The 14,046-nt window shown below is 46.6% G+C and overlaps 1 protein-coding gene across 1 annotated transcript in view; it reads right to left on the reverse strand.

The window, feature by feature from the left end:
• The window catches only part of LOC120054348 (low-density lipoprotein receptor-related protein 8-like), a 338,426-nt gene that overhangs the window by 25,217 nt on the left and 299,163 nt on the right, over positions 1 to 14,046 (reverse strand). Inside the window, exon 14 of the mRNA XM_039001759.1 lies at positions 874 to 1,015. Within this exon, the coding sequence (XP_038857687.1) occupies positions 874 to 1,015 (142 nt within the window). The remainder of the gene's footprint in view (positions 1 to 873; positions 1,016 to 14,046) is intronic.

Raw genomic sequence — 14,046 nt, forward strand, 5'->3', positions numbered from 1 at the left:
CATTATTCCTCCTCCACCAAACGTTACAGCATTTGAGGCAGGTAGCGTTCTCCTTGCATCCGCCAAACCCAGATTCATCCGTAGGACTGCCAGATGGTGAAGCGTAATTTATCACTCCAGAGAACGCGTTTCCACTGCTCCAGAGTCCAATGGCGGTGAGATTTACACCACTCTAGCCAGCGCTTGGCATTACGCATGGTGATCTTAGGCTTGTGCGGCTGCTCGGCCATGGAAACCCATTTCATGAAGTTCCCGACGAACAGTTCTTATGCTGACATTGCTTCCAGAGGCAGTTTGGAACTCGGTAGCGAGTGTTGCAACCGAGGACAGACGAGCTACGCGCTTCAGCACTCGGTGGTCCCGTTCTGTGAGCTTGTGTGGCCTACCACTTCATGGCTGAGCCATTGTTGCTCCTAGACGTTTCCACTTCACAATAACAGCTCTTACAGTTGACCGGGGAAGCTCTAGCAGGGCAGACATTTGACAAACTGACTTGTTGGAAAGCTGGCCTCCTATGACGGTGCCATGTTGAAAGTCACTGAGTTCTTCAGTAAGACCATTCTACTGCCAATGTTTGTCTATGTAGATTGCATGGCTGTGTGCTCAATTTTATACACCTGTCAGCAACGGGTGTGCTGAAATAGCAGAATCCACTAATTTGAAGGGGTGAACACATGCTTTTGCATATATAGTGTATTTTCCAGTGTCGCAGACAGACACACACATTAATATTGACACTTGACCCATTTCTCTCAGGCAAAATAACATACAGGTAGTGTTCCTGTGTTCTATCAAAAAAACACTACAAAATAAATACTGTGTGTATGCGTATGAGCATGTATATGTGTGTACATGTACATGTCTGTCTCTCACCTTTGGGTTGGCGTAGTTCGTGGAACACCACAACATCTAGAGGGTTATTGAGGTGTTCTGCTAGCGTAGCCACATCATGTCCTGTTAGCCTGTTAGCGCTGTAGATAGCCTCATCCTCCAGGTCTGTCCAGTACACACGGTCCTGCAGGGAGACATGGGGATGGTTCAGTCCTCAACCCACAACACATAAGCAGTTGTTTTCTATGACGTGTGAGGCAGCGAGACAGGAGGCTGTGCAATCACAGTAAGTCAGGAGAGACCATATGACATTACAGTAAGTGAGCTGGAGAATAATATATCTGTTGTTACAAAGCCTGCAGACAGATGGGGCGTTATTGTTGTCATTGTCAATACACAGGCAGATCGCTCAAGAGTGACTTCGAAATTGGACATCTAACCACGTCCTGAGGACATCGGGAAAAGTTGGCTTGAGGTTTGTTCAATACAATCTAATCCTAACACTAAACATTTTGGATACATGCTCCCACCAAAATCTACAGTTTTAAGTAGCCTATCCCACTTCGTGGAGCTACCAGACACTGATGGAGGTCCTTTCCAGTAGGTATAAGGGAACACCAGTGGTTGACCTTGACCTCCATCAGTACATTTAACACAATGTAATGGCTTTTCTACACTCATCACCAGTGGGGCAATATTCAGCAGCGGTCCACAGGGACCCAGACCTACTCTAGACATAAGACCTCTATTTACAACTTTTCATTACTTTCTGTCTATCGCCCTCATTCTCTTTCCCTCAACTCGCCTCTCTCATCTAATGCCATCTTATCAGCCTGTCCTCCAGTGATACCATAGCAGCATGAGCGGAGGATGAGGTGATAGTTCCATGGTTGCTACGGCAACCTTAGATCCATCTGCTACCACGAGCAAACATGAAACGAGTTGTGAGAGGAGCGACAGAGAGAGATTTAGATGAAGATAGAGCGAGAAGAGAGAAACAGAGAGGGAAAGAGGGAGAGAAGAGATAGAGAGATAGATCGAGACAAAGAGACAGAGAGAGAATAAGATAGTTGAGAGAGACAGTGATCGTGATCGAGATATAAACAGAGAGAGATCATGATCGAGAGGTAGACAGAGAGAGATCGTGATAGAGAAATAGACAGAGAGAGAGCTCGTGATAGAGAGAAAGACAGAGAGATCGTAATCGAGAAATGGACAGAGCGAGATCGTGATCGAGAGGTAGACAGAGAGAGATAGACAGAGAAAGAGATCGTGATAGAGAGATAGACAGAGAGAGAGATCGTGATAGAGAGATAGACAGAGAGCTATCGAAAGAGCTAGACAGAGAGAGAGAGATACAGACACACACACACACATAGAGAGAGAGAGATAGATAGACAGAGAGCTATCGAAAGAGCTAGACAGAGAGAGAGAGATACAGACACACACACACATAGAGAGAGAGAGAGAGAGAGAGAGAGAGAGAGAGAGAGAGAGAGAGAGAGAAAGACCTAACAACAGCAGTCAAACACCCAAGCTAACTGGCTAACTTTGGCTAGCTTCCTAGCTACTTCCAGACACAAATGAGAGAACAACTCACTGGCCATTTTACTCGGCCTAGCAGTGTTGGTTAAGCTGTTTTTATGTTATCCAGAGCATTGGTGACGGCAACTGTGCTGTGGGCAACAATTGACACTTTTTTGACAACGTTTACTGACCCCGGCCATATTCAACGGGTGTTGAGCGTTCGTAAATTTGTCCGTTATTCTGCGCTCTTGCACACTCAGATGAGAGTGGTCTGCAATCGGAGTTGAAAGCCAGAGCAAATTTACCAGCTACGTCTATCAACAGTTTTCATAGTGACATCATTAACATTCTATTGAAATGGTTACTTGCATAGTGGAGTCTTGTGTTAAGACATGTAGCTAGCTAGCTACCAATGAACCATAATCCCAACTCATGACGTTACTACCCTGCATGAATCTGCAGGTAGCTAACCAACCAGGTTCAATGTTAGCTAGCTAACATTAGGCTAGCGTAGCACCCCGTATTATCGACATATTCAACAGCGTTTAAGAAATATATTACCTACAACAGTGTTATCTTGTGACCAAGCCATCAATGTTTTGTGATTATTGGTGTCGTAAAAATGTTAGCTAACGGGTTAGCAATTAGCATGTTTGACATGTCAGTGGAAATACTAATACTATCAGCTTTTTGATAGCAAAAAAAGATGTCCTGTATTATCTGCATACGGTCCCCAGTTATTGGCCACCTTACTTTTTTGTTCAATTACATGATATATCCGTTAAATTTTGTTAAAAAAATAGACGCCAACCGCTTATCCAAAGTGTTTACTAGATAGTTGACTAGTTGGCTAGCCTTCCAGTAAAAAAAAACGTAACTTTCAGTAGCCCGGTGCACCCTCATGTAGATTCTTAAAAATGGTTCTTCACCAACATCTTCTTCAGTGTTGTAACCAAAATAACATGTCAGACCAGACCTCTTCATTATAAATCCCTACAGATGAGCAACCCCAAGTGGAAAGTCAACCTCCCAGCACAGAGTACTACTCCCTCATTGAAATGAAGGATAAATTCACCCAGCTGGAGGTAAGGCAAGTGGAGCTGGAACAGAAGCTGAACACACTCCAGTCAGCACAAAACATTGTCCAGCTCAACAACACCCCCTCAACCAGACCTGTAGAGCTGGAGGTGGAGAGAGACATGTCTGCACTCTGGACTGTGGTGAGACAACATCAACAGGAGAAAGAGCAGGAGCAAGAGAAGAACAGAGCACTAGAGGAGAAGGTGAAAGTGCTCGAGGAGAAGGTGAGAACGATGACTTGTGGCAGAGAACAACCAATTAGAGAGCTGAACACGCAGAGAAGCCAACAGAACAACCCACCTCAGACTCTGACCAAAGTCTGGACACCACGACAGAACAGAACAGCCCACCCCAGACCCTGACCAAAGTCTGGACACCACGTCAGAACAGCCCACCCCAGACCCTGACCAAAGTCTGGACACCACAACAGAACAGAACAGCCCACCCCAGACCCTGACCAAAGTCTGGACACCACGACAGAACAGCCCACCTCAGACCCTGACCAAAGTCTGGACACCACGACAGAACAGCCCACCCCAGACCCTGACCAAAGTCTGGACACCACGACAGAACAGCCCACCCCAGACCCTGACCAAAGTCTGGACACCACGACAGAACAGCCCACCTCAGACCCTGACCAAAGTCTGGACACCACGACAGAACAGCCCACCCCAGACCCTGACCAAAGTCTGGACACCACGACAGAACAGCCCACCTCAGACCCTGACCAAAGTCTGGACACCACGACAGAACAGCCCACCTCAGACCCTGACCAAAGTCTGGACACCACGACAGAACAGCCCACCCCAGACCCTGACCAAAGTCTGGACACCACGACAGAACAGCCCACCCCAGACCCTGACCATAGCCTCGACATCACAGCAGGAGAGACAAATTAAGAACCCCAAGCCCAGGGTTTCCCACCCCCTCTGAGAACCCCTCCCCCCCGTCAGCCACCCTGACAGCCCTCCTGACAACCCTACACACCCAACGAGGACATACACAAGCCACAGATTGTACTCCTTATGGACTCAAACAGGAAATATATAATATTTTTCCCAAACACACAGTATCTAAACTCCGGTGTCCAAACACCCAGCATGCCCTAGACCTTCTGTCTGAGGACCAACTAGGTTCACCTAGCCACATAATTATACACACAGGCACAAACGACCTGAGAACACAGCAGGAAAGGGTGGCCACAGCACTCAAGGGAATGATTGAAAATGCTTCTTCTACTTTCCCTAACGCTCAAGTGGTTATCTCCACCCTGCTACCACGAAAAGACTTCCACCCTGCTACCATACAGCAGGTAAAAATAAGTATTTCCCGTGACTGTGCCTCAAAACCAAATGGCCCACCACTCCACCCTGGACTGGGACAGCCTCTATGACCAGGTCCACCTCTACAAGGCAGCAGTTCCCACCTTCGCCTGGACGCTAAAGGACATCGCCCTCAACCACAGCCCCAACACCTCACACAGGAGCAACAGATTAACAGACACCCCACCCAGACCAGTGAGACAGACCTGCAGGACCCCCCTCTAGACCTACACATAGAGGACCTACATCCAGACCACATAACCACCAGCCACATCCACACCCCCACCAATCAACTCCCCCCAAGTCAACCATGCCCACACCCCATTTAGGTCCCCTCAGATCATACCTATGCCCTTCCTGCCCACCCCATGCCCCCCACTCCCGCAGAGAGGGCCTCAAAGTCACACATACGCCCAGGCCGTGAGCAGGCAAACAGGCCCAACCCCCATTCTTACACTAGCCCAAGCCAATGGTATGTACCAGATGCTCAGCGGGCTCTGCTCACACTTAATGGTCTGAGGCCAAACCACACGACTAACAATATTGGACAATTTATGGAACACAAAGCCTTCACTATCTCATCCTGGAATATCCAAGCCCTGAGGTCATCTGCCTTTGGCCTAAAGAGCAAGACCCTGGACTTCACCAAATAAATCAGAAATACAGACATTGTCATCCTACAAGAAACAAGATATAGAGGAGATGGACCCACTGGTTGCCCTCTAGGTTACATAGAGCTGGTAGTCCCATCCACCAAACTACCAGGTGTGAAACTGTCACGACTTCCACCTAAGGTGGCTCCTCTCCCTGTTCGGGCGGTGCTCGGCGGTCGTCGTCGCCGGCCGACGAGCTGCCACCGATCCATTTTTCCTTTTCGTTTGTGTCTGTCTGTATTGTTTACACCTGTGTCTCGGTGGGTATATTTACCTCCGCTGCCTGCTAGTCTTTGTGCGGGATTGTTTTCTGTGGTGACGTTATTTAGGGGTGCGTGTCTGCACCACGGGGTTTCTTTTCTCTCTGCAGTTTTGCCGTTTTGGTGTTGAGTTTAGTAGTAGAGGTTTCTCCTCCGTGTGTGTTACGCTTTATTCCCTGGGTGTGAGGCAATCTCGTTTTGGCCGTGTTTTAGTCCCATGTTGTTGTTGTGTTGGGAATGCTCATTAAACTTTTGCCACTGGGATTTCCTTGCTCTCCTGCTCCTGATTCCTGCACCTCCCTCCGTTAGGAGGCACTGTAACAGAAACAGGGAATGGACTCAGGTGGTATGCTAATTTGGTATAGAGCTGACATAACTCACTCTATTAAATTAATCAAAACAGGAATATTTTACATTTGGCTAGAAATTCAAAATGAAAATATCTCAACAGAGAAAAATGTCCTCCTGTGCGCTACATAAACTAAGCAAAAAAAGAAGCGTCCTCTCACTGTCAACTGCGTTTATTTTCAGCAAATTTAACATGTGTAAATATTTCCATGAACATAACAAGATTCAACAACTGAGACATAAACTGAACAAGTTCCACAGACATGTGACTAACAGAAGTGGAATAATGTGTCCCTGAACAAAGGGGGGGTCAACATCAAAAGTAACAGTCAGTATCTGGTGTGGCCACCAGCTGCATTAAGTACTGCAGTGCATCTCCTCCTCATGGACTGCACCAGATTTGCCAGTTCTTGCTGTGAGATGTTACCCCACTTTTCCACCAAAGCACCAGCAAGTTCCCGGGGGGAATGGCCCTAGCCCTCACCCTCCGATCCAACAGGTCCCAGACGTGCTTAATGGGATTGAGATCCGTGCTCTTCGCTGGCCATGGCAGAACACTGACATTCCTGTCTTGCAGGAAATCACGCACAGAACGAGCAGTATGGCTGGTGGCATTGTCATGCTGGAGGGTCATGTCAGGATGAGCCTGCAGGAAGGGTACCACATGAGGGAGGAGAATGTCTTCCCTGTAACGCACAGCGTTGAGATTGCCTGCAATGACAACAAGCTCAGTCCGATGATGCTGTGACACACCGCCCCAGACCATGACGGACCCTCCACCTCCAAAATCGATCCTGCTCCAGAGTACAGGCCTTGGTGTAACGCTCATTCCTTCGACGATAAACGCAAATCCGACCATCACCCCTGGTGAGACAAAACCACGACACGTCAGTGAAGAGCACTTTTTGCCAGTCCTGTCTGATCCAACAACGGTGGGTTTGTGCCCATAGGCAATGTTGTTGCCGGTGATATCTGGTAAGGACCTGCCTTACAACAGGCCTACAAGCCCTTAGTCCAGCCTCTATCAGCCTATTGCGGACAGTTTGAGCACTGATGGAGGGATTGTGTGTTCCTGGTGTAACTCGGGCAGTTGTTGTTGCCATCCTTTACCTGTCCCGCAGGTGTGATGTTCGGATGTACCGATCCTGTGCAGGTGTTGTTACATGTGGTCTGCCACTGCGAGGACGATCAGCTGTTCGTCCTGTCTCCCTGTAGCTCTGTCCTAGGCGTCTCACAGTACAGACATTGCAATTTATTGCCCTGGCCACATCAGCAGTCCTCCTGCCTCCTTGCAGCATGCCTAAGGCACGTTCATGCAGATGAGCAGGGACCCTGGGCATCTTTCTTTTGGTGTTTTTCAGAGTCAGTAGAAAGGCCTCTTTAGTGTCCTAAGTTATCATAACTGTGACCTTAATTGCCTACCGTCTGTAGGCTGTTAGTGTCTTAACGACCGTTCCACAGGTGCATGTTCATTAATTGTTTATGGTTCATTGAACAAGCATGGGAAACAGTGTTTAAACCCTTTACAATGAAGATCTGTGAAGTTTTTTTGATTTTATGAATAAACTTTGAAAGACAGGGTCCTGAAAAAGGGACATTTGTTTTTTTGCTGAGTTTATATCCCCCCACTAGAATCCCCATACTTTAATGAAGACAGCTTCTTTAATGAAGACATATTCCCCTCATCCTGGAGGGGAATATCAATCATTTCCAGGCCCAGGGACATGTACTAGTCTGTGGCGACTTAAATGCCAGAACTGGACAAGAACCAGACACTCTTAGCACACAGGGGGACACACACCTACCTGGAGGTGACAGCATTCCCTCCCTCATATGCCCCCTTAAGCACAACTACGACAACATAACCAACAAAAGCGAGTCACAACTCCTGCAACTGTCACATGCTGGGTACATAGTACATATGTACATAGTCAATGTTAGGCTTCGAGGGGACTCCTTTGGTAGGTACACCTATATCTCATGTCTTGGCAGTAGTACTGTAGACTACTTTATCACTGACCTCAACCCAGAGTCTCTCAGAGAGTTCATAGTCAGCCCACTGAGACCCCTATCAGATCACAGCAAAATCACAGTCTATTTGAACAGAGCAATACTCAAAATTGAGGCATTAAAGCCAAAGGAACTGAATAATATTAAGAAATGCTATAGATGGAAGGAAAGTAGTGTGGAAACCTACCAAAAAACTATTAGGAAACAAATTCGATCCCTTTTAGACAACTTCCTGAACAAAACATTTCACTGTAATAGTGAAGGTGTAAACCAGTAGAAAACCTAAACAGTATATCAAATAAAATTAAATATAAAATAAAATGTATTTATATAGCCCTTCTTACATCAGCTGATATCTCAAAGTGCTGTACAGAAACCCAGCCTAAAACCCCAAACAGCAAGCAATGCAGGTGTAGAAGCACGGTGGCTAGGAAAAACTCTGAAAAATATCTGACCTCTAAGCTTCCCTATCAAATCTAAAAATGTCAAACAGAAAACCAAAGAAAATGAACAACAACGACAAATGGTTTGAAAAAGAATGCAAAAACCTAAGAAAGAAATTGAGAAACCTATCCAACCAAAAACATAGAGACCCAGAAAACCTGAGCCTACGCATTCACTATGGTGAATCACTAAAACAATACAGAATTACATTAAGGAAAAAGAAGGAACAGCACGTCAGAATTTAATTGAAGAATCCATAGACTCTAACCACTTCTGGGAAAATTGGAAAACACTAAACAAACAACAATACAAAGAGTTATCTATCCAAAATAGAGATGTATGGATAAACCACTTCTCCAATATTTTTGGCCGTATTCTAAATATTTGTTCTTTTTTTATTTAACCTTTATTTAACTAGGCAAGTCAGTTAAGAACAAATTATTATTTACAATGATGGCCTACACCTGGCAAACCCGGACGACGCTGGGCCAATTGTGGCCACCCTATGGGACTCCCAATCACAGCCGGTTGTGATACAGCCTGGATCGAACCAGGGTGTCTGTAGTGACGCCTCTAGCACTGAGATGCAGTGCCTTAGACCACTATAACAAAGAACAAACATCAAAAACATATACATGATCAAATACAATTCTTAGAATCAACTATTAAAGACTAACAGAACCCACTGTATTCTCTAATTACATTGAATGAATTACAGGATAAAATACAAACCCTCCAACCCAAAAAGGCATGTGGTGTTGATGGTATCCTCAATGAAACATACAGACAACAAATTCCAATTGGCTATATTTAAACTCTTTAACATCATCCTTAGCTCTGGCATCTTCCCCAAAATTTGGAACCAAGGACTGATTACCCCAATCCACAAAAGTAAAGACAAATTTGACCCCAATAACTACCGTGGGATATGCGTCAACAGCAACCTTGGTAAAATCCTCTGCATTACCATTAACAGCAGACTCGTACATTTCATCAGTGAAAACAATGTACTGAGCAAATGTCAAATTGGCTTTCTACCAAATTACCGTACGACAGACCACGTGTTCACCCTGCACACCCTAATTGACAAACAAACAAACCAAAACAAAGGCAAAGTCTTCTCATGCTTTGCTGATCTCAAAAAAGCTTTCGACTCAATTTGGCATGAGGGTCTGCTATACAAATTGATGGAACATACAACATTATAAAATTCATATATACAAACAAATCCATGTATACAAACAACAAGTGTGCGGTTAAAATTGGCAAAAAACACACATTTCTTTCCACAGGGCCGTGAGGTGAAACAGTGATGCAGGTTAAGCCCCACCCTCTTCAACATATATATCAACGAATTGGCGAGGGCCCTGGAACAGTCTGCAACACCTGGCCTCAACCTCAAAAATCTGAAGTCAAATATCTATTGTTTGATGATGATCTGGTGCTTCTGTCCCCAACCAAGGAGGGCCTACAGCAGCACCAACCAAGGAGGGCCTACAGCAGCACCTAGATCTTCTGCACAGATTCTGTCAGACCTGGGCCCTGACAGTAAATCTCAGTAAGACAAAAAGAATGTTGTTACAAAAAAGGTCCAGTTGCCAGGACCACAAATACAAATTCCAAATAGACAACTTTGCCCTAGAGCACACAAAAAACTATACATACCTCGGCCTAAACATCAGCGCCACAGGTAACTTCCACAAAGCTGTGGATGATCTGAGATACAAGGCAAGAACGGCCTTCCATGCCATCAAAAGGAACATAAAAATTGACATACCAATCAGGACCTGGCAAAAAAATACTTAAATCAGTTATAGAACCCATTGCCCTTCATGGTTGTGAGGTCTGGGGTCCGCTCACCAACCAAGAATTCACAAAATGGGACAAACACCAAATTGAGAGCGCATACAGAATTCTGCAAAAATATCCTCTGTGTACATCGTAAAACAAATAATCCATGCAGAACAGAATCAGGCCGATACCCGCTAATTATCAAAATCCATAAAAAGGAACATAAAATTCTACAACCACCTAAAGGAAGTGATTTCCAAACCTTCCATAACAAAGCCATCACCTACAGAGAGATGAAACTGGAGAAGAATCCCCTAACCAAGCTGGTACTGGGGCTCTGTTCACAAACACGAACAGACCCCACAGAGCCCCAGGACAGTAACACAATTAGACCCAACCAAATCATGAGAAAACAAAAAGATAATTACTTGACACATTGGAAAGAATTAACAAAAAAACTGAGCAAACTAGAATGCTATTTGTCCCTAAACAGAGAGAAAACAGTGGCAGAATACCTGACCACTGTGAATGACCCAAACTTAAGGAAAACTTTGACTATGTACAGACTCAGTGAGCATAGCCTTGCTATTGAGAAAGTCCGCTGTAGGCAGACCTTGCTCATAAGAGAAGACAGGCTATGTGTATACTGCCAACAAAATTAGGTGGAAACTGAGCTGCACTTCCTAACCTCCTGACAAATGTATATATACACTGCTCAAAAAAATAAAGGGAACACTTAAACAACACAATGTAACTCCAAGTCAATCACACTTCTGTGAAATCAAACTGTCCACTTAGGAATCAACACTGATTGACAATAAATTTCACATGCTGTTGTGCAAATGGAATAGACAAAAGGTGGAAATTATAGGCAATTAGCAAGACACCCCCAATAAAGGAGTGGTTCTGCAGGTGGTGACCACAGACCACTTCTCAGTTCCTATGCTTCCTGGCTGATGTTTTGGTCACTTTTGAATGCTGGCGGTGCTTTCACTCTAGTGGTAGCATGAGACGGAGTCTACAACCCACACAAGTGGCTCAGGTAGTGCAGCTCATCCAGGATGGCACATCAATGCGAGCTGTGGCAAGAAGGTTTGCTGTGTCTGTCAGCGTAGTGTCCAGAGCATGGAGGCGCTACCAGGAGACAGGCCAGTAGATCAGGAGACGTGGAGGAGGCCGTAGGAGGGCAACAACCCAGCAGAAGGACCGCTACCTCTGCCTTTGTGCAAGGAGGAGCAGGAGGAGCACTGCCAGAGCCCTGCAAAATGACCTCCAGCAGGCCACAAATGTGCATGTGTCTGCTCAAACGGTCAGAAACAGACTCCATGAGGGTGGTATGAGGGCCCGACGTCCACAGGTGGGGGTTGCGCTTACTCCAGCCACACGAGGCGCTTACTCCAGCCACAACACCGTGCAGGACGTTTGGCATTTGCCAGAGAACACCAAGATTGGCAAATTCGCCACTGGCGCCCTGTGCTCTTCACAGATGAAAGCAGGTTCACACGCACATGTGACAGACGTGACAGAGTCTGGAGACGCCGTGGAGAACGTTCTGCTGCCTGCAACATCCTCCAGCATGACCGGTTTGGCGGTGGGTCAGTCATGGTGTGGGGTGGCATTTCTTTGGGGGGCCGCACAGCCCTCCATGTGCTTGCCAGAGGTAGCCTGACTGCCATTAGGTACCGAGATGAGATCCTCAGACCCCTTGTGAGACTTTATGCTGGTGCGGTTGGCCCTGGGTTCCTCCTAATGCAAGACAATGCTAGACCTCATGTGGCTGGAGTGTGTCAGCAGTTCCTGCAAGAGGAAGGCATTGATGCTATGGACTGGCCCGCCCGTTCCCCTGACCTGAATCCAATTGAGCACATCTGGGACATCATGTCTCGCTCCATCCACCAACGCCACGTTGCACCACAGACTGTCCAGGAGTTGGCGGATGCTTTAGTCCAGGTCTGGAAGGAGATCCCTCAGGAGACCATCCGCCACCTCATCAGGAGCATGCCCAGGCGTTGTAGGGAGGTCATACAGGCACGTGGAGGTCACACATACTACTGAGCCTCATTTTGACTTGTTTTAAGGACATTACATCAAAGTTGGATCAGCCTGTAGTGTGGTTATCCACTTTAATTTTGAGTGTGACTCCAAATCCAGACCAATGGAAATTTGATTTCCATTGATAATTTTTGTGTGATTTTGTTGTCAGCACATTCAACTATGTAAAGAAAAAAGTATTTAATAAGAATATTTCATTCATTCAGATCTAGGATGTGTTATTTTAGTGTTCCCTTTATTTTTTGAGCAGTGTATATTGCTTTACCCCTTTTTCTCCCTAATTTCATGGTATCCACTTGGTAGTTACAGTCGTGTCTCATCGCTGCAACTCCCGTACGGACTCGGGAGAGGCGAAGGTCGAGATCCGTGCGTCCTCCAAAACACGACCCAACCAGGAGACACTGCTCTAGGACTAGACTAAGACCAGGAGACACTGCTCTAGGACTAGACTAAGACCAGGAGACACTGCTCTAGCGCACTGCTTCTTGCCACAATGCCCACTTAACCCCGAAGCCAGCCACACCAATGTGTCAGAGGAAACACCTGGCTACCGTGTCAGCGTGCACTGCGCCCGTCCCGCCACAGGAGTCACTAGTGCGCGATGGGACAAGGACATCCCTGCTGGCCAAACCCTCCCCTAACCCGAACATTCAAAGGCCATTTTCTCAAAAGTGAGGTTACAAGTTTATCAACTCTCAAAGCAGAATTACTTTCCCATTGTTCCTCAAATGCAGTGTATGATATACCATTTTGTAGCTCTGTGTCTCAATTTCAAATGTTGCAACATAAGACCGAATCATGGTGGTCGGTCACAAATATCATATTATGGCTATATACAGTGTTGTAACGATGTGCAAATAGTTAAAGTACTTTCTCTCTCCCTCTCTCGCCTTCACTCCCTTCCTCCTTCCCAACTCCTTCTTTTCGTTTATAGGGCAGAGATACTGCATTGCAGCCGTGTACAGACACCACTCTGGGCCTAACAGTGAGATCAAGGTGGGTCTTTCAAATCTGCAGGCTTAACCCCTGAGACGGCCAAATCTCCCAGGCTCTTAACCCTGATCAGTCCTTAACATTACCTACCCTGACACTCCACCGCTCAACACTGGTCCTGGATCAGCTCAGCTCTGCTCACTTCTAGTCATGTAATGAATAGACATCATCCCTATAGGAAAGGTGCAATGAGCTGTAAGGCAGGGCTGATATCCATTATGCAGGGTGTCAGCTAGGTGACAGTTACGTCTAAGCCTGGAGGGTTACGGGTTCTTTCAGGTAAGCCGTCTAGACCAGGAGTGCATTCACACACCCACAATAGCAGATTAGGAAGAGGTATTGCACTCATCTGCCTTACATTATCTCCAATCCACCCCAGCACAACACCTGTCAGTCCCTCAATCTACCCTGTCTAACTGTCTGCTCAGCCCTCATTCGCACTCCATCTAATCAGTCAGCCCCGATATCAGTCCCTCACAGCCCATCTACTCAGAGTCAACCCAGCCCCACTACCTCTCTCCAACCCCAACCCCACTCCCTTCCTCCAGCCCCACTCCCTCTCTCCATCCCAGCCCCACTCCCTGTCTCCATCCCAGCCCAGCCCCACTACCTCTCTCCAACCCCAACCCCACTCCCTTCCTCCAGCCCCACTCCCTCTCTCCATCCCAGCCCCACTCCCTGTCTCCATCCCAGCCCAGCCCCACTACCTCTCTCCAACCCCAACCCCACTCCCTT

Source organism: Salvelinus namaycush, chromosome 10 (genome assembly GCF_016432855.1).
Source record: "Salvelinus namaycush isolate Seneca chromosome 10, SaNama_1.0, whole genome shotgun sequence".
In the NCBI taxonomy this organism is placed as follows: Eukaryota; Metazoa; Chordata; class Actinopteri; order Salmoniformes; family Salmonidae; genus Salvelinus; species Salvelinus namaycush.